The 20,347-nt window shown below is 39.1% G+C and overlaps 1 protein-coding gene across 3 annotated transcripts in view; it reads right to left on the bottom strand.

The window, feature by feature from the left end:
• The window catches only part of KAT2B (lysine acetyltransferase 2B), a 117,145-nt gene that overhangs the window by 8,777 nt on the left and 88,021 nt on the right, over window positions 1-20,347 (bottom strand). For all 3 annotated transcript variants that reach the window (XM_003895163.5, XM_021934909.2, XM_009201782.3), the window contains 4 exons: window positions 19,490-19,698; window positions 18,363-18,489; window positions 8,659-8,769; window positions 5,263-5,406 (listed from right to left, as the gene is read on the bottom strand). In XM_003895163.5, the coding sequence (XP_003895212.1) occupies window positions 5,263-5,406; window positions 8,659-8,769; window positions 18,363-18,489; window positions 19,490-19,698 (591 nt within the window). The remainder of the gene's footprint in view (window positions 1-5,262; window positions 5,407-8,658; window positions 8,770-18,362; window positions 18,490-19,489; window positions 19,699-20,347) is intronic.

Raw genomic sequence — 20,347 nt, 5'->3', positions numbered from 1 at the left:
TTTGTAAAATAATTATTAATATGCTGAGGTAACTACTTCCAAGACAGTGAGGTTATCCCTTTAAAAAAAAAAAAAAAAAACTAAAAAATCACCATCTGGAAATTAAACATATCATAACGAAATTTTGGAAAAATGAAACAAAACAATAGAAATCACTAATTGCATTCACAAAGGAAAACAAAAAAATCTACTTCCTGATTGATTTCAAACATATAGCTGGTAAATACTGCAGCATGAATATGTAATCCTAACAGTTAAACAAATAACTTCATAAAATGAATGGGCTAGTAAAAGTATATTCCTAGTAAATCTAGATCAGTGCTGTCCAATAGAGACATAATACCAGCCACTCACGTAATTTAAATTTTTCTACTAGCCGCATTTTTAAAAGGCAAAAAGAAACAAGTGAAATTGATTTTAATAATGTATTTCATTTAACCCATTATATCTAAAATATTGTAACATACAATTGGAAAAAAGTGTACGATATTTTACATTGCTTTATTCATATGAACTCTTGAAAATCAGAGGATTGGCCAGGCGTGGTGGCTCACACCTGTAATCCCAGCACTTTGGGAGGCCGAGGTGGGTGGATCACTTGAGGTGGAGGTCGAGACCAGCCTGGCCAACATGGTGAAACCCTATTTCTACTAAAAATACAAAAAATTAACTGGGCATGGTAGTGCACACCTGTAATCCCAGTTACACAGGAGGCTGAGACAGGAGAACTGCTTGAACCTGGGAGGTGGAGGTTGCAGTGAACCAAGATTGTACCATTGCACTCCAGCCTGGGTGACAGAGTGAGACTTCCTCTCAAAAAGAAAAAAGAAAAAAGAAAAGAAAGAAAGAAAAGAAAATCAGAGGATTTTATACTTACAGCATGCCTTAATTTTGACTAACCACATATCAAGTACTCAGTGGCCACATGTGGCTAGTGACTGCCACTTTTGACAGGGCTGATCTAGATGGGTGCTTTCCATTTATTTGTAAATCCAAATCTTCTTTTTTAAAAAACAAAGAATCCCGGCCGGTCGCGGTGGCTCAAGCCTGTAATCCCAGCACTTTGGGAGGCCAAGGCAGGCAGATCACAAGGTCAGGAGATCGAGATCATCCTGGCTAACACAGTGAAACCTCGTCTCTACTAAAAATACAAAAAATTAGCCGGGTGTGGTGGCGGGCACCTGCAGTCCCAGCTACTCGGGAGGCTGAGGCAGGAGAATGGTGTGAACCCGGGAGGTGGAGCTCGTAGTGAGTCAAGATGGTGCCACTGCACTCCAGTCTGAGCAAAAGAGTGAGACTCTGTCTCCAAAAAAAAAAAAAAAAAAAGAAAATCTCAAGGGCAATCTCTTAAATAGATACCTTCAGAGAATATGCTGAAGACTGTTTCAATTTGAAAAGTTTCCTTCTCTTCACCAAGGGACTCTCAAATGCAATGACCTACCAGATGGCTTCCACACACCTCATGTAGCACCTTAAAGATTGTGGGCTCCTGAGAAGTGACTGTTAATGGGACTGGGAGGCTTCCTAAGTTCTCTCTGTACCTCCAATAATCACTATGGAGAAGAGATCTTTTTTAATTTTAATTTTTTGTTTTCATTTTAGATACAGGGAGTATTATGGGTATATTGTGTGATGCTGAGCTTTGGGCTTCTAATGATCCCACTGTCCAAGTAGTGAGCATAGTACCTGACAGGTAGTTTTTCAACCCTTACTCCTCTCCCTCTCTTGCCTCTTTTGGAAACCCCAGTGTCTACTGTTCCCATCTTTGTGAGCATGTATACCCAATGTTCAGCTCCCACTTATAACAGAAAACATGCAGTATTTTGTTTTCTGTTCCTGTGTTAATCTGCTTAGAATAATGGCCCCAGCTAAACCCACACTGCTGCAAACGACATGATTTTGTTCTTTTTTATGGCTGCATAATATTTCATGGTATATATGTACTACATTTTCTTTATCCAATCTACCTTTGATGGGCACCTGGACTGATTCCATGTCTTTGTTATTGTGAATAGCGCTGCAATGAACATAATAGCACATGTATCTTTTTGGAAAAACGATTTATTTTCCTTTGGTATATGCTCAGTAATAGGATTGCTGCGTGGAATGGTAATTCTATTTTTAATTCTTTGAGAAATCTCCAAACTGCTTTCCACAGGGGCTGAACTAATTTGCATTCCCACCAAGAGTGTATAAGCATTCCGTTTTCTCCACAGCTTTGCCAACATCTGTTATTTTTTTAACTTCTTAATAATGGCCATTCTGACTGGTGTGAGATGGTGTCGCATTGTGGTTTTGACTTGCATCTCAGAAAGGAGATATTTTCATTGTGTTCTAGTATATTATCTTCACCTCCCTAGAAAATATCTTCACTTCAACTCCCTCCCATGACCATAAAATCAATGCCTTCCAAATGAAAGTATGTCCTCATCTTCTTCTCCTGAAGTCCATAGCTCAGTCCTATGATCTACCGCTGTCAGTTTTAGGGTCTCCTGAAGCAGAAAATTTCAGTGGAGTAGTTCCCCATCTCCAATACATCACCCAGTCTTTGCATGTCTCCTTATAAAAAAATTGCATTGAGTTTCCCCATCCTTACTTTGGCTTCTCTAACCCCAATTCCTTGTACTGTCACATGTAGATTAAGAGTTAAGAATTTATCCCCCCACCCACCACCTAGCCTATCCACACATACATGTATGCATGTACACACACACACACACACACACACAAATAGGCACATATATACCCAATTATGCTTGCTCATAGCCTATTTGCACTTTCTCAAATAGTGCCTTCATCACCGACATAACAATGGTCCTACCTGTTCATGTGCCCACAAATCTGTTCACATTGGACTCTGAGTCTCTGCTAATGCAGATTTCATTACCAGGCTGCCCAGTTCAAAACAAATCTCCCACAAAAAAGTCATGTCAGGTGACATGAGGCCCCTACAGATCCTACCTTTCCCTTGGAGTCAACACTCACAAAGTAGCACTTAACTCTCCACTCTTGGTCCACCTGTTCAACTACACTAGTTTTCTCTCTCTATCTCCACTAATGACAACTACAACTTATTCTGCTCCTGTATACTTTCAGGGGCTAGGAAGTGCCTCAAGATATTCACTGTTTCTTTGCTGCCACCATGAATCCCTACCTTCCTTGAGGGGTTTTTCACAGTTGGAATAAATAACACTTGTAAAAAATCAACTGAATTCTGTGGAAAAAAATACTACATGAATCCAAATATATTTTTATTGAAGTGACTTCAGATAGCTTTTTAAAAAACTAGATTAAGAGCTCCAAACCTCCATCACCCATTCAACGGAATGTGTGAGCAAAGGCTGGAGGCAGAGAGGGAGGGGGAGGAGAGGAGAAAAAAGAAGGGGGAGGGAGCCTTGGCTTCTAAAAAGTTGACTGCTTTGTTAGCCATCTAAAATAGCTCTGCGCTTCTGGCGTTCCCCTGTAGGTTTGAAGGGCCAACAGATCATGTACAATGTGAATCTGCAGACTCTGCCAAGGGAATCCTGCTCTCAGCTAACACCGTGGGGATGAATTAGTGCTGCTGGGAGGAGGAATGAGGAAAGAGCAGCTGACAGCAGGGTGATGGCTTTAGCTGGCCAGCAGCTTCTAATGCCGAATGATGTGCTGCTGAATCCAGACCTGCTCATTAAGCCCCAGAGAGAACAATGAGGAAAGCCAGCTCTTCAGAGAGACAGGGAGAGAGAGGAGCCTGCTGTGCTTTATTAACTCTTCCAAGTGCCTACTTGGAATTCTCTCTTAGGCTGATATCTTTGAACAAAAAGCAACAAAAGTTGTTTTCATTTTCAAATCCAAAAAAAAAAAAAAAAAAAAAAGCCTTTGCTCACTTCCCCAGGAAATATAAGAACAAGACTGAGCCACTTTAAGTAAAAGAAAAATACTTAATGAGTAACTACTATGCACCAGACACTGTAAAAAGCTTTAGGGCTGTTCCGTAGATAATGCCTGACAAATAACTAAGAACTGGGATTAAGGAGGTTAGTAGAAACCAGAAAACAAAGATGGATAAGACAGATGTCCTCCTTAGCTATTTGTTAGAGAAAAGTGCACTAAACGAATAACAGAAGTATCAAGTGGAATTGATGTGGGATGACACAGCTGCAAACTCCACCCAACTGGGGGCAGCCAGGAGGTGATCCTGCGCTTAACACACAAAGTTCTTTCTTTCAATAAATGGCCTTTGTGTACTCCCCAGTTCTGTTCTTTTCATCATGGGGTTTTTTTTTTTTTCTGTCTTAGAAAATTTGAATTATTATGTATTCAACTCTATCAACCTTTCCCTTTTACTGCTCCTCTTTTCATTCATATGCATAAAAAATGTCACCTCAATACCAGATAACAAATCACTTAATACCTAGAAAGATAAGCCCTCAGAACTTGCAATGTAAAAGCGGAGATTAACATACACTAAGGTAAATGTCTACGTAAGATGAATAATTGAAATTCAAATAGGTTGATCAAACTGATGCTAGAGAAGTTCAGAAGAGTAACTGGAACACACGCTGAAACGGTTTGATTTATGCGTGTGCTGAGTGAAGGGGGTGGCTAATGGACGAAGACACTTTGGAGAACAGTAAATAGATGTATTTGGAGTATTTGGAGATGAAAGTAGAGAGATAGGAGTGGGAACGATAATTGAGGCCAAAATGTAAAATGGCTTGAAGGTGAAGTTAAAATATGTCACCATATTTTACACATTTTGTATTTTACACAAATTTTAAAAGTAATGACTCTTGTAGAAATGGTAACCAAGAAAGGAAACAGATCAAGGATACCTTTAAAGAAGAAATCTATGGCCAGGCGTTGATGGTTCACACCTGTAATCCCAACATTTTGGGAGGCCGAGGCAGGTGGATCACTTGAGGTCAGGAGTTCGAGACCAGCCTGGCCAACATGGTGAAACGCTGTCTCCACTAAAAATAAGAACAATTGGCTGGGCGTGGCAGCACACGCCTGTAATCTTAGCTACTCAGGACGCTGAGGTACAAGGATTGCTTGGACCCAGGAGGCAGAGATTACAGTGAGCCGAGATAGTGCCACTGCACTCCAGTCTAGGTGACAGAGAGACTCTGTGTTAAAAAAGAGAGAGAGAAGAAATCTGGATAACCCATAGCAAACTGAGAGTTTGCTATCCAGTAAATACGTACACAGAGCACCCAAGGAAATGCAACCCACCCCAGCTAAGACTGGCCTGTACAGAAGGTAAGTGAGTCACCTGCTTACCTCCTTCTGCTTTTTAATGATGACAGAAAATTCTGTGTATGGGATCCGTGGATTTAGCTCACACCCCATTAAAGTGGCTCCTTCATAATCCTTGATGTAGCCAACATATTTGGTTTTAGGTATTTTAATTTCTTTGGAGAAGCCCTGAAAAGAAAGTAAATTCATTCACATGAACACCATGCACAAATATCTACTGAGTGCTAACCATGTTCCAGGCACTGTGTGAGGAATCAAGACAAGCTTCTTTGAAGTTCTCATTATACTATTCTGAAGAGGATTAGCTTAAAACCACCCATGAAGTTCAAAAACACCAGAAATCTAACTGTGTAAACAGGAAGCAAGACAACATTTTTTTAAACGGCCCTAATAAAAAGAAAGGAATATTAAAAAGCTTAAAACAGAAACAGGTATTAAGTAAAAATTAGGTTTAATTTTGTACTGAATTACATAATTAAATATGACTGTTGCAAATTTCTCCCAAAGTGGTGAGGGGATCCCCAGGATTCTCAACAAATCAATAACATTGATCTAAATTATCAAAGAAAAGATGGTCAAAAAAATAAAGTTATTAGAAACTTAATGTTTCTAAGGAAATGAAATCCTTTCTTTGCAGGCAAAAAAATTCCAGACAGTCACAATGTATGGTTGTTTCAATGACATTAATGCTTTGGAATATACTCATTTACATACTTTAAGCCATAATAACAGACTGCTTGAGAGTAATATTCAAAATTATAAATAATATATTTATAATATAAACAATTTTCCTTAAGTATCTATTTCAGTTATTTGCAGAAAATTACTTGAACTTCAGCACCATCACCAGCAGTTCACTGCCTCATCTTTCAACAAAAACTTATTTTCCAAGTAATTATTGCCATCAGCCTCAAAGAGGACTACAGACAAGTCATTTAAGAACCACGGCTGAGATCTCATGCTTTCCACTACAGTTACAGCCGAGGAAAGCTGATGCTGAAGACCTCAGTGAAACAATCCAATTAATTTTTTAGTAAGTTTTACCACAAAAGTTAAAATGCATCTCAAACAATGAGAAGATAACAAATAGGAGATTATTTATCTGTCTTCAGAGCACAAAAAGCTTTCTAATTACGTAAGAACATATTAAAAAAAAAAAAAAAAAAGTCTGGCAGGGTGCAGTGGCTCATGCCTATAATCTCAGCACTTTGGGAGACTGAGGTAGGAGGATCACTTGAGTCCAAGAGTTCAAGACCAGCCCAGGCAACACAGCAAGATTCTCTCCCAACCCCTCACCATCTCTACAAATGATTATAAAAAAAAAAATTGCTGGGCATGGTGGCATGCACCTGAGGTCACAGCTACTCAGGTGGCTGAGGCAGGAGGATTGCCTGAGACCAGGAGGTTGAGGCTGCAGTGAGCTGTGATCATGCCACAGCACTCCAGCCTGGGTGACAGTGTAAGACCCTGTCTGACAGCAAACAAACAAACAAAATCCAAACCAAACCAAGTCCATACATTTTATGTAATAAAATCTTTAACATTCTGAAGATTTAAAGAAAAAGTCACAAGCAATGTTGAAACAAATATTATCCAAGGTTAATATTGTTATATATAAATAGTTATCATAAATCAATGTACAACTAAACATTTTTATAGAAAAAGGGACAAAAGAAAATGAATTAGCAATCCAAAAAGGGAACAAATACAAAGAGTTGATAAACATGGAAAAATAAATCTAACTTCACATAATCAAATAAATTCAAACATACACAATTTATTATCTGGAAAAGTGGTAAATTTTTTTTCAGTTACCAACTCCTTTCCTGACCCCCTAATACACTACTGACAAAAATGGAAATTTTTAAAGTATTTGGCAACACATAACAAAAATGTCTGGAAGCAACTCTACTTCTAGGGATTTATTCTAAGGGCAAAACACGTGCACAAACACACCCACACTTATGCACGTTACCCACAAGAAACACCTAAATAGCCAAAAATGTATTGGTTAAGAAATTATTTTCTATTTCTACAACAAAATCCTAGGAAACCATCAAAATTATTATATACACAAAAATATCAAAAATATATATATTATTATATATAGGTATGAACCAATTTTTATGTTTATATACACACAGAAAAAAATATTTAAAAGGTTTATGTCAAAGCATTAGCAGCATAGGTATGAGCTGAGAGGAAAAACAAAAGAAAAATTTTAAAATAAAAAAATCAAAGCATTAACAAAAAATTTCTTTGGGTGATGGAATTACAAGCCATTTTTCTTTCCTTCTTTTGCTTTATTACATTTTCTACAATGATTATACATTACTTTTATAGTCAGAAAAGTAAATGAGAATGTTTAGGAATTACAAATCACTATTAAAAAAATATGCAGCCAAAGAATAGTCCTCAAAAATCTGAGCTGAAAACTTATTTTAAGACTTATTTAAAGAGAGACAAGGTCCCACTATTTTGCCCAGGCTGTTTCAAACTCCTGAGCACAGCAATCCTCCCGCCCCGGCCTCCCAAAGTACTAGGATTACAGGCATGAGCCACTGCACCCAGCCTGAGCTGAAAACTTCTGATAAGAAACTGCTAGGACAGAGACCTGGTGAAGTTGCTCATGCCTGTAATCCCAGCACTTAGGGAGGCTGAGGTGGGTGGATTGCTTGAGTCCTGGAGCTCGAGACCAGCCTGGGTAACATGGCAAAACCCTGTCTCTACTAAAAACACAAAAAATTAGCTGGGTGTAGTCACAGTTACTTGGGAGGCTGAAGTGGGAGAATCACCTGAGCCCAAGAGGTCAAGGCTGTGGTGAGCTGAGATTGCACCACTTCGGTCTCAGCCTAGGCACCAAAGTGAGACCCTGTCTCAAAAAAAAGAAAGGAAGGGAGGAAGGGAGAAAGGAAGGAACTGCAAAGATGACAGCTAAGCTCCTAGCCCACTATGTGCTGTAGAATCAGTACTGTTTGCAGTTTTTTGTAAACGCCAGGATTTTCTCTCTGCTATCATAAATGGAGGTCTTCCAGAAACTGAATCTGTTTTTCTCATTCACAGAGAATGCTACCCGCCAAATTCCAGGACTGGGAATTTCTTATTAGAAACCATATTTTAGAATGCTAGGATGCAATATTACACCTCACTGACAGATGACATTCATTCATTCTCTCAACAAATAGTTATTCAGTACTTACTATGTACTAGTGACACTCTCTAATCCAGGCTGAAGCTTATTTTTGATAAAATATATTTGATAAAATATATTTTGATAAAATATGTTTTATTTTGATATAAAACAAACGTCTGTTCTTGTAAGTGGAAGACACTGGGGGAGAAACTTATTTGGAAGAAGGCTACCTGAGAACATATTAAGAAAAGTAATGACAAAACAGTGTTGTGCGGTGAGAAACCAACCTGTTTCTTAAAGTATCCAATTGCATATTCATCTGCATATGTGAGGAAGTTCAGGATGTCATGCTTTATGTGATATTCTTTCAAATGATTCATTAGGTGTGTTCCATAGCCCTGTGTGGAAGTTAATATACAAACAAATACATTAGATTCCGGAGAAAAACTTTTATAAATCCACCAGGAAATGATGGTGAATTTAGGAGCTTGTACTTTTACGTATTTTACCAACCAGGACCTTTCCTGAAGGAAATATATTGACACCCTTTCTTGCATTTCTTAACTTTGAAAATAAGCTATAAAACAAACAAACAAACAAAAATCAAAACCCTTGCTTCAAAGATAAAAATCATCATTTGAAAATATAAGTTTCTAGTTATTTGAAAATAACATACCAGGGCCACAAGTTCCTAACTCAATCTTAAAGATCACTTGCTGAATATTAATATAAAAGTTTTCAGAATGAATGCTGATTATGAATTTCTGCTTATCTTTAAGGTATCTGAGATTCTCAGAAGAAAAAAAAAAGATGCAAATGAAAAGTGCTAATCTTCACTAGAATATTTAGTAACCCAAGTGTTTACTGTAAACCAGAAATTGGCAACCCTTCGAAAGAACTGAATCATCACAAACATGGCATTTTAAATTTGGTCTTATCAGACCTTTCCAAGTGAGGTCTGAGAAGCCCAGAATCTCTGAATAACTAAAGGTAGTGAACAATGTTGAATAAACTCAGTGATTCAAATATTTTTATAATATGAAGTTTTTTCAGTGACAAAGCTTACAGAAAACATATAAATCTAATGTGATTGTTTCAGAACCTCATGAAGAGAGATAAAAGTAAATCCAAGCATCCAGACAAAAATATCTTCACATAAATTTTCTACAATTTGGTAGCACATTTTTCTAAATAACTCAAATATGCTCCCAGGTATGATCTCATGGAATCACAGTACCTCAAGGACAGAAAGATCTCTGGAAGTCATTTTGTCTAACCCCCTAACCCATATGAGGCTAGAGGTCTTTTGCCATCTATCATGAAAAGGCAATCTGCTAGAACACCTCCAATGTAGGGCAATTCCTTGGTGGTGAGATAGACCAATTCATTTTCAGGCATTATATGGTTGGAAATTCCTTCCTAACATTCACCCAAGATCTGGTCATGGTTATTTCTACTTACTGGCCTTAGTTCTACTCCTAGAGTTACAAAGACTCATTCCTGCTTTTAATAGCCCTTCAAGCCTTTGAAGATTATACTCTCTCACACACGCCCATCCGTACTTCCCCAGTCCCAAGCCAAGCACCATCAAGGTTATAGTCATTCCTCATATGGCATGACTGAATGACACCTCATCAAACTAATCACATTTTTTTTTTGGACAGAGTCTTGCTTTGTCTCCCAGGCTGGAGTGCAGTGGCACAATCTTGGCTCACTGCAAGCTCCGCCTCCCAGGTTCATGCCATTTTCCTGCCTCAGCCTCCTGAATACCTGGGACTACAGGCGCCCGTCACCACGCCCGGCTAATTTTTTGTATTTTTAGTTGAGATGGGGTTTCACCGTGTTAGCCAGGATGGTCCTGATCTCCTGACCTCATGATCTGCCCACCTCAGCCTCCCAAAGTGCTGGGATTACACCTCCCAAAGTGCCAGGAGCCACCGCGCTCGGCCACTAATCACTTTTTTCAGAGCTTTTTCTAATATAACAATGCCTTTCTAAAGCATGGATCCTAGGACCAAGCATAATAATAAGGGGACAGTATGTCCAGTAAACAGAACGGTATCATCATCTCCCTCTTCTGCAAATTATTCTTCCATTTATGTCACCCAAAGACATTTTAGCTTTTAGCTTTTCCCAAACATATCACAATACTGAACACAGAAAGTTTGAATAAAACTTGGATAAAAAGACAAATGAACTATTTCTCTCCTTGAGGAAACGATAGGAAAATGGGGAAGATAAACATATAAACACACGTGTAGAGAAGGGGTATACTACTCAACAGAGTAGACACTAGCCTCATGTGGCTATTGAGCAATTGATATGAGACTAGTCCAGTTTGAAATGTCCTGAAGTATAAAAACACACTAGGAAAAAAATTCTCATTACTAACATTTTATACTTATTACATGTTGATAAAACAATAAAAAATGTCAAAATTAATTTCACCTGTTTCTTTTTACTTTTTTAATATGGCTACTCAAAATTTTGAAATTACATATGTGACTTGCATTTGAGGCTTGCATTACATTTCTGTTATGCAGTGTTGGTACAGAGTGATATATTTGTATCTTCAATAGTGTGCCGGGTGTAGTGGCTCACGCCTATAATCCCAGCACTTTGGGAGGCTGAGGCAGGCGGATTATGAGGTCAGGAGATCAAGACCATCCTGGCCAACATGGTGAAACCCCATCTACTAAAAATACAAAAATTAGCTGGGCGTGGTGGCATGTGCCTGTAATCCCAGCTACTCGGGAGGCTGAGACAGGAGAACGGCATGAACCAGGGAGTCGGCGGTTGCAGTGAACCGAGATCTGAGCCAAGATCGTGCCAACGCACTCCAGCCTGGTGACAGAGTGAGACTCCATCTCAAAAAAATGACAACAAACAAACAAAACAAAACAATAGTGCAAAAGACCATAATCAAGGTGGTAAAGAGTGGGGGAATAGAAGGAAAGGAAAATGTTTAAGCTAGGCCTTAAAAAAGTTTTTCAAATTGGAAACAAGAGAAGGAAATGGATTGGAAATCTAAATGTAAGGTATAATAAACCTTTACAAAAGTATTATAAAAAGACATAGGAAAAGTGGGCATATAACTTAGGGATACAAAAAGGCTTCTTAAAGAAAATATAAAATGCAAAAGCATGAAGTAAAAGACTGATTATTAAGTAGAATACTTCAAATTTTAAAACTTCTTCAAGGCACCATAAATAATCAAAGATACCATAAACAAAAGACAAATGACAAGTTAGGGGGTGTAGCTGCAACATATATTACAAAGATTTAATATCAAAAATACAGAATCAATACAAAAAAAGAGACAGAATAAAAGAAAATTTGTCAAAGGATATAACAAGAATATTACCAGTAAATACAAGCGATATGTTCGACCTCAATAGCAATCAGAGCACTCTACCATAAAATGAAATATTTCACCTGATGGTATGCAAATATGTTTACAGTTTATGTACCCAGTGCCAGTAATGGTAGGGAGAACTATTCTCTCCAACACCACTGGTGAAAAACGTAAACCGGTAGACCCACTGAGAAGGCAATCCAGAAATAATTTTTTAAATTTACACTGGCTATATTAATTCATATAGGAATTCTGCTTCTCAGTGTCTAAGGAAACATTTCCAAACAGAGCATTGTTGGTGATAGAAAATTACTGGAAATAAGCATATATATCTTCAGTAGAGAAATGATTACATAAATTATGGTGCATTCATATTATAAAATACTGTACAAAAAGAATAAAGTAGCTATATATCAGCATTAATAGAAATTCCTGCAATTATGAAAATGTTCTTTATCTATGCTATCCAATATGATAATGATTAGTCACATGTAGCTACTGAGTACCTGAATAACCAAGGAGGTAAATATTCATTTTAATTTAATGTATCTAAATACAAATTTAAACAATCACATATAGGCACTAAAGCTGAAAGGTCTCTAAGACAATGTTAAGTTTTTTTCCAGTAAGGCAATGCATACAATATGAATTCCATTTATTTAAATGGGAAAGAAAACAACAACAAAAAAACACACAGTCACCTCTTATCTGTAGGTTCAGTAAGTTCCAGTACATGTGTCAATACAAAAGTACCTGGAAGGATGTGTACCAAGCTGACAAAAATAGCAGGATGGTAGTGGGAAGGGAAATGGGATTTTTGTTTTATCTGAAAATGTATTTGCATATGTCTTATATAATTAAAAATTATTTAAAAAAATTTTTTTTAACTAGAGGAAAGCAAACGGTTAGCCAGTTGGAGTGAACTGCAAGTGCACAGGAAAAGTAATGTCTAAAAATTAGTAAGAAATGTATCTTCTGATGACATTCACTTTAACATGGACGCCAATGCAAGAGAGATTATGTTGTATGCACCATCTTGTAAGGAGTTAATAGAAACATACATTTGTCCCCCTCATCCACAATCCAATTAATTTTACTCAAGAACAACAATGGTTCTTTGGTAAATAGCTTCTCAAAACCTGCTTAAGATATTTTTCATCAGTGACCACAAATTTGTCATCTCTCCAAAAAACTTTTCCAGATTCCAAGTTGCTTGTGAGAAGGGGCTCTGTCTTTTAACTTGAACTTCCGCTGTATCTAACTAGTATTTGTGACTAGCAGTCATGGTAGTTTAAGTACTGCCTTGGTTAGAGAGGCAGTGACAACATAAAGCTATTATAAGCAAATGTTTATTTCGATTTTAACCCCAGAACTCTTTCCCCTTGTTTGTAGACCTTTATTTTTACCTGCCATCAAAAGGATCATTTTCTAACTATCTGGTAACTTCAGTGTTTATTTAAATACCTATTATGGTAAACATTAGCTACATAATTTTAAAGCTGCATATAATATCAAATTCAATTTTTTTTTTTTTTTTTTTGAGACGGAGTTTCACTCTTGTTGCCCAGGCTGGAGTGCAATGGCTCAATCTCGGCTCACCGCAACCTCCGCCTCCTGGGTTCAAGTGATTCTCCTGCCTCAGCCACTGAGTAGCTGGGATTACAGGTACGCACCACCACGCCCGGCTAATTTTGCATTTTTAGTAGAGACAGGGTTTCACCATGTTGGTCAGGCCAGTCTCGAACTCCCAATCTCAGGTGATCCACCTGCCTTGGTCTCCCAAAGTGCTGGGATTACAGGTGTGAGCCACCGCACCTGGCTAGATTACAAGATATTCCAAAATCAGGAGAGGAGCTTCAAGTAAACTCTCAAATGTTATCTTGTGTTTTCAGCACAATAAATCCACATACAAATCTAATTTAAAGAATTCACAGGAATTTGTTTATCAGCGTGATTCTCCAAAATGACCAAACATAGACTTTAAAATGCCATTTAGCCAAGATTTTTAATATAGTAAAATAAACACTTAAAACGTCTGCTTATGGTTGGGCACAATGGCGCACGCCTATAATCCCAGCACTTTAGGAGGCTGAGGAGGGAGGATCACTTGAGACCAGGAGTTTGAGACCAGCCTGGGCAACACAGGGAGACCCTATCTCTACAAAAAATAAATTAGCCAGACATGGTGGTGCACATCTGTGATCCCAACTACTCAGAAGGCTGAGGTGGGAGGATCACCTGAGCACAGGAGGTCGCAGACACAGAGAGCTGTGATCAGGCCACTGCACTCCAGCCTGGGCAACAGAGCAAAACCCCATCTCAAAAAAATCAAAACATGAAAATAAAAATAAAACTTCTTATGAATTTTCTGTTTTCAATAATGTATGCTACAGTCACTGGGACCCATTCAGTTTTACTCCATATTGGAGCAGTGCTTCCAAGTTGTCTAGTGTTGCTGGGTTGGCAGAGCTCAGCAATCTTTATCTTAGACTATACGCCAGTGAAAACGTAAATATCTTGGGCAGTGTGATGTCTCAAAAGTTGTTCATTAATCATTAACGACACAGGACAGTAAAAAGACCAGGAAATTGACCGGGCACAGTGGCTCACGACTGTAATCCCAGCACTTTGGGAGGCCAAAGCAGGCGATCATCTGAGGTCAGGAGTTCGAGACCAGCCTGGCCTATGTGGTGAAATGCCATCTCTATTAAAAATACAAAAATTAGCCGGGCCTGGTGGCTGATGCCTGTAATCCCAGCTACTAGGGAGGCTGAGGCAGGAGAATCACTAGAACGCAGGAGGCGGAGTTTACAATGAACAAAGATCACGCCATTGTACTCCAGCCTAGGCAACAAGAGCAAAACTCTGTCTTTAAAAAAAAAAAAAAAAAAAAAAAGACCAGGAAATTAATGGAAGAACTGTTTCTCCCATTCTTACTTCTACTAAAGATTGGTTCTTACCATTAAAACACACACACACACACACACACGTTCTCATCATTAAAACATACACACACACGCACACATGCAAACACACACACACACTAAACTCATCCATTCTATTTTGTTTTGAAAAACTAATCTTCATTTTCTAAAACTACAGTTTCAAGTCACTTACAAGAAGTGATTGCTTTTCTTGTTCTTCCTACTGAGTTTGTGATGCTTGGCCACCTTTTCAAGTCTTTAGAAAATTACATGGTTTGGGGGAAAAAAATGCCTTTCTGGGAAGTAATAAGACAAAGTATCCAATTCATACTAAATACCTTCAGTTTCCCTCTAGTATCCCTAAAAGTGTCCAAGTCAACCTTAATGAACCTTTCCAAACAAGGTGTTTGGTATAGCTATCTTTGAAAATAAAAATTATGCCATCTTTTTCTAAAATGACAAACCAAGGACATATTTTCCAGGTCTTCACCCTAACAAAAGCCAAATAAAATTTTCCTTTAAATAAGTTCTTACTTTGAACATTTGGAAACATCTGGATATTTGTCACTTCGGCTAGCGGGGAATAATGATAAACACAGCAACAGCACCATCTAAAGACACACTGTCAGAATTCCTTGAAAATGAGCCAGAGATCAGTTTCAAGCAAATATGGGTCTTCACCTTCCCCAGTCAGAATGATGAATGTAAGACTGTTGAATTGCATTTGCCCTTTGATGCTTAGTGCAAAGAGTCAAAGACAAAAAGCTCCACTTGTGCTTTGTGAGAATAAATACATCGCAGCAGCTATAATTGGCACTGAAGCTGGGCACGGTGGCTCACGCCTATAATTCCAGCTACTCAGGTGGCTGCGGCATGAGAATCAATTGAACCCAGGAGGCAGAGGTTGCAGTAAACAGATTACATCACTGCACTCCAGACAGAGTGACAGAGCAAGACTCTGTCTCAAAATAATAATAATAATGATAATAATTTTAAAAACGGGTACTGTGACCAGAGAGTGAAGCTGTTAACGAAAGCTACAGTACCAACAGCACAGGCTGTGCCCCTAATGCAGAGAATGATTCCTTTCAGGGACTTATTTTTGGTTTCCGTAAATGGCATTGCTTCTTTGAAGCTGAAGGAGTCAAGAAAATACTTAGACCAGCACTGTTCAATACAGGAGCCACTGGCCACATGTGCCTATCAAGCACTTGAAAGGCAGCTTGTCTAAATTGAGATGTGTTGTAAATGTAAAATACATACTTGGTTTCAAAGATTTAGTACAAGGCTGGGCATGGTTGCTCACGTTTGTAATTCCAGCACTTTGGGAGACCAGGGAGGGCAGATCACCTGAGGTCAGGAGTTCAAGACAAGCCTGGCCAACATGGTGAAACCCCATCTCTACTAAAAATACAAAAATTGGCCGGGCATGGTGGCATATGCCTGTAGTTCCCAGCCACTCGGGAGGCTGAGTTGGGAGAATCACTTGAATCCGTGAGGCAGAGGTTGCAGTCAAGATCATGCCACTGCACTCCAGCCTGGGAAACAGAGTGTGAGCCTGTCTCAAAAAAAAAAAAAAAAAGGCCGGGCACAGTGGCTCACACCTGTAATCCCAGCACTTTGGGAGGCCGAGGCAGGTGGATCACGAGGTCAGGAGATCGAGAGCATCCTGGCCAACACGGTGAAACCCCGTCTCCACTAAAAACAAAAAAAATCAGCCGGGCATGGTGGCAGGCGCCTGTAGTCCCAGCTACTCAGGAGACTGAGGCAGGAGAATGGTGTGAACCTGGGAGGCAGAGCTTGCAGTGAGCCAAGATGGAGCCACTACACTCCTGCCTGGGCGACAGAGTGAGACTCCTTCTCAAAAAAAAAAAAAAAAAAAAAGACAATACAGAACAAAGAATGTAATGTAAAAGGTCTCCATAACTCTTCGTGATGCTGAATGCCTGTTGCAGTTATATTAATAACACTTTGGATATATGGGTAAAATAAAATATATTTCCAAAATTAATCTCACTGGATTCCACCTGCTTTTCTTAAAAAAAAATACAACTACTAGAAAATTTAAAAGCACATATATGTGTGCTTTTATAACCTCATATTTGCAGGTTGCTTTATATTTCTACTGGACACATTGCTTTAGACCTTCCAATAATTCTTCTCAGCAGCCATCTTAATCCTGAGCTGCTAATCTTTAGTCTGCACATGAAAATCCTAAATGAATAACAAAGTTTTTTTTTTTTTTTTTTAAATGGAGTTTCACTCTCCGCTGCCCAGGTTGGAGTGCAGTGGTGTGATCTCAGTTTACTGCAACCTCTGCCTCCCGGGTTCAAGCGATCTTCCTGCCTCAGCCTCCCAAGCAGCTGGGATTACAGGCATGTGCCACCACGCCCAGTTAATTTTGTGTTTTTGGTAGAGATAGGGTTTTACCACATTGGTCAGGCTGGTCTCAAACTCCTGATCTCAGGAGATCCACCTACCTCAGCCTCCCAAAGTGCTGGGATTACAGGTGTGAGCCACCGCGCCCAGCCCTAAGTGAATAACGTTCTAAGGACACGTTTTCTAGTTCCCTTTTCTTAAAAGCAAGAAAGTAGAACAGGACAAGGTCTAGATGAGAGCTCTTTCTGTCAATTCAGAGTCTAGTTTATTCTTGCCAGATTGCGGCACCAACTGCAATACCAATAAAACATGGACACAATTCCCGGAAAGGAAGGGACCTAGGCCAAAGACAACTGGAAAGGTAAACTAGCAACATAAAACAAAACAAACCAAAACAAAAAGACACTCCAACACATGCCAAACCCTACAGAATAACTTCTGAAATTTATTCATAAATTTACATGACTTCCCTTATAGAATTTCATGACTTCCCTTAAAGAATTTCTTTAGTCCTTGTCTTCCCTTAGGGACAAGGTCATAAGAAATCTTTCTGAAGTGTAAGCTGCCTGAAATCATCTTTCTAATCCACATTAACCATATCCTTTCCAGTAGTGCAGTGTCACTAATTGTGATTATGTGTTTGTGTGTGTGTGGGTGTGGAAATTAACAATGAACACTGAGATTTATTTTCAAATATCCCTTCATTTGCTATAGATAGTTGAGTGACACATTGAACTTGTACAGTATCCTGCTACCTTGCCCCAAAGTCCAATAAAGCCTTGGTACAACCCTACTTGTTGGCAGGTGAAACCATTTACTCTTCTCACACACATACACATACACTCACAGTGAGACAGAGGTCCCCAACCCCTAGACCATTACCAGTCCGTGGCCTGTTAGGGACCAGGCCACATAGCAGGAGGTGAACGGCAGGGAAGTGAGCATTACCGCCTGAGCTCTGCCTCCTGTCAGATCAGTGGTGGCACCAGACTCTCATAGGAGTGCAAACCCTATTGTGAACTGTGCATGCAAGGGATCTAGGTTGCATGCTCCTTATGAGAATCTAACTAATGCCTGATGATCTGAGGTGGAACAGTTTCATCCCAAAACCATACCCCCAGTCTGGCCCGTGGAAAAATTGTCTTCCATGAAACCAGTCCCTGGTGCCAAAACGGTTGGGGACCGTTGGAGTGAGAGGACTATTCCCAGAAAGTCCTTAACTCCACTTTGAACCTCCTCTGGACATGGCACAGAGAGATCTTGCCAAGCTCTGCAGGCCTTAGTGAGAAGCTCCACATTCTGCTTTTCTTCTAAGACCTTGGGTTACCCTTACCTTGACTTGCTCGTTGGAGGTTACAGCACAGAAGACAATCTCTGTGAATCCTTGAGATGGGAACATACGGAAACAGATACCACCAATAACACGGCCATCTTTAATTAAAGCAAGGGTTTTGTGTTTCCTGAAAGAATAAGATTATGTCAAAGTTTTACCTATCCTAGTTATACAAATATACTTTTTGGGATGTTCCTTATTAACCAACTAAGAAAGAGGGACATGTCCTAAGTTTCTATAGAAACTTCCTTCATGTAACCCCTATCTCACTAGACTACCCTTTTATCTGAACTTTTTAGAGCAAGCTTGACTGCATAAGACGTCATCAGCACTCCCATCAGAACAAAGTACCAGTCACCTAAGAAGTGCCTGAGGTTTAAAATAGAGAACAGTGTATGTGCGGAGGTGCTCTGGAACTGGCACACCCAGTGCCAAGGAGGGGTCAGGGGAGAGCAGGAAGTCATGGACAAACATGATATGTGTCTCTGAAGAGTTAAGTCTTACTCCAAAATATTACAGAAACATTATGAAAAAGAATTTAAAATCTACATATACAATTTGTGAAACTTTGCATTATGGAATCCTTCCCTCTGTCTAAAGCATCACACTGAATCGTCACAGGCATGGATCACAGTCCCCAGAGGCTACTGGGCTATATATGTTAAAATAAATTCAATTAGGGAAGTTTAGTTCTTTGGGGTTTTGTGGGTTTTTTTTTTTTTTTTTTTTTAAAGCAATGGATTTTCAAAGTTAACCCATCTTATATCCCAATAATTGCCCACAGACCTGGGCACCTAGTTAAGATACCAAAACCAATATTTTGACTACGAAAAAAGTAGAACATTTTAGTGTTACATTCTCTCACTGCTATAAAGAATGAAGCACAGGATAGTCATCAACGATGTAAAATACAAAGTTTCATTATCATTAACAAGAAAATTTGTAAATTGTTTAAAATTAATCTTAGCACTTTCAGACATGAAAATTAGCTTGGTGTAGCTCTGTATCCACAGCAAGACAGGAGCAGTGGTATTCGGTGGATGACTATGGCTGACTTTCACTATCTAAGTAGTTCCTCTTTCATTTAAAAAGGAAATAAGGAAGAAGGAACAGAAAGTACCACTTACGGGTCAAAGACGAGCCGTGTGATGTACTCTTTTGGCATTCGGGGCAGCTGGTGGGAGAAAACGTTTTGTAGGCCAACCAGCCACATGAGGATCTTCTTGTTTGGTTTCTGGTTGAGGGAATTGCCAACGACGTGAAATTCAATTACACCCCTGCGCTCTTCCAACCTTGCCGCCTCATCCCTGGCCGAGTGTGCCGACAGAAAATTGGTCTGAGATGCAAGAGACAGGAAAAAATTACACAGAGCTATTCTCTCAAGACAGTGGGGATGGGACACATCCAAGCTTCTCATTTTTGTTCTAATAAGATACACATTTGTGGATTTTCAGAGTCCTAAATTCACACATGTGTGCACACATACACACAGAGACACATACACATACAAGTTATGAAGACAAGACAGAAAAGGCAGGTAAAGCATTTTGAGAAATTGGAGTATTATATGTGTACATGGATGATATTCAGTGTAGATTAGGGGCCAGCAAAATTTTCTGTGAAGGGCCAGATAGAAAATATTTTAGACATTGTGAGCCGTAAGGTCTTTGTCACAACTACTCCTTCTTCTGCTGTAATGCAAAAGCATCCACAGACAATATGTTAAAGAATGGGTGCAGTACTGTTCCAATAAAACTTTGTTTAAAAATACAGTAAGCAGACAAAATGTGGCCTGTGGGTTATTGTTTGCCAACCTCTGGCTTAAAGGAATCCTCTCCAGCTAAGCTTTAAGGACCCTTGAGATGACAGATTCAAATTCTCATTACAGGCCCAATAGCAGCACTCATGAATATACTTTTAACACCTCTTTTTAAAGAACAGGGTTTTTTCCAGAGAATATCTGTTGACTTACACTCAACCATAGC

This window comes from Papio anubis, chromosome 2 (assembly GCF_008728515.1).
Source record: "Papio anubis isolate 15944 chromosome 2, Panubis1.0, whole genome shotgun sequence".
Lineage (NCBI taxonomy): Eukaryota > Metazoa > Chordata > Mammalia > Primates > Cercopithecidae > Papio > Papio anubis.
The sequence above is the reverse complement of the archived record's forward strand: the minus strand, read 5'-3'. Positions and strand labels throughout refer to the sequence as shown.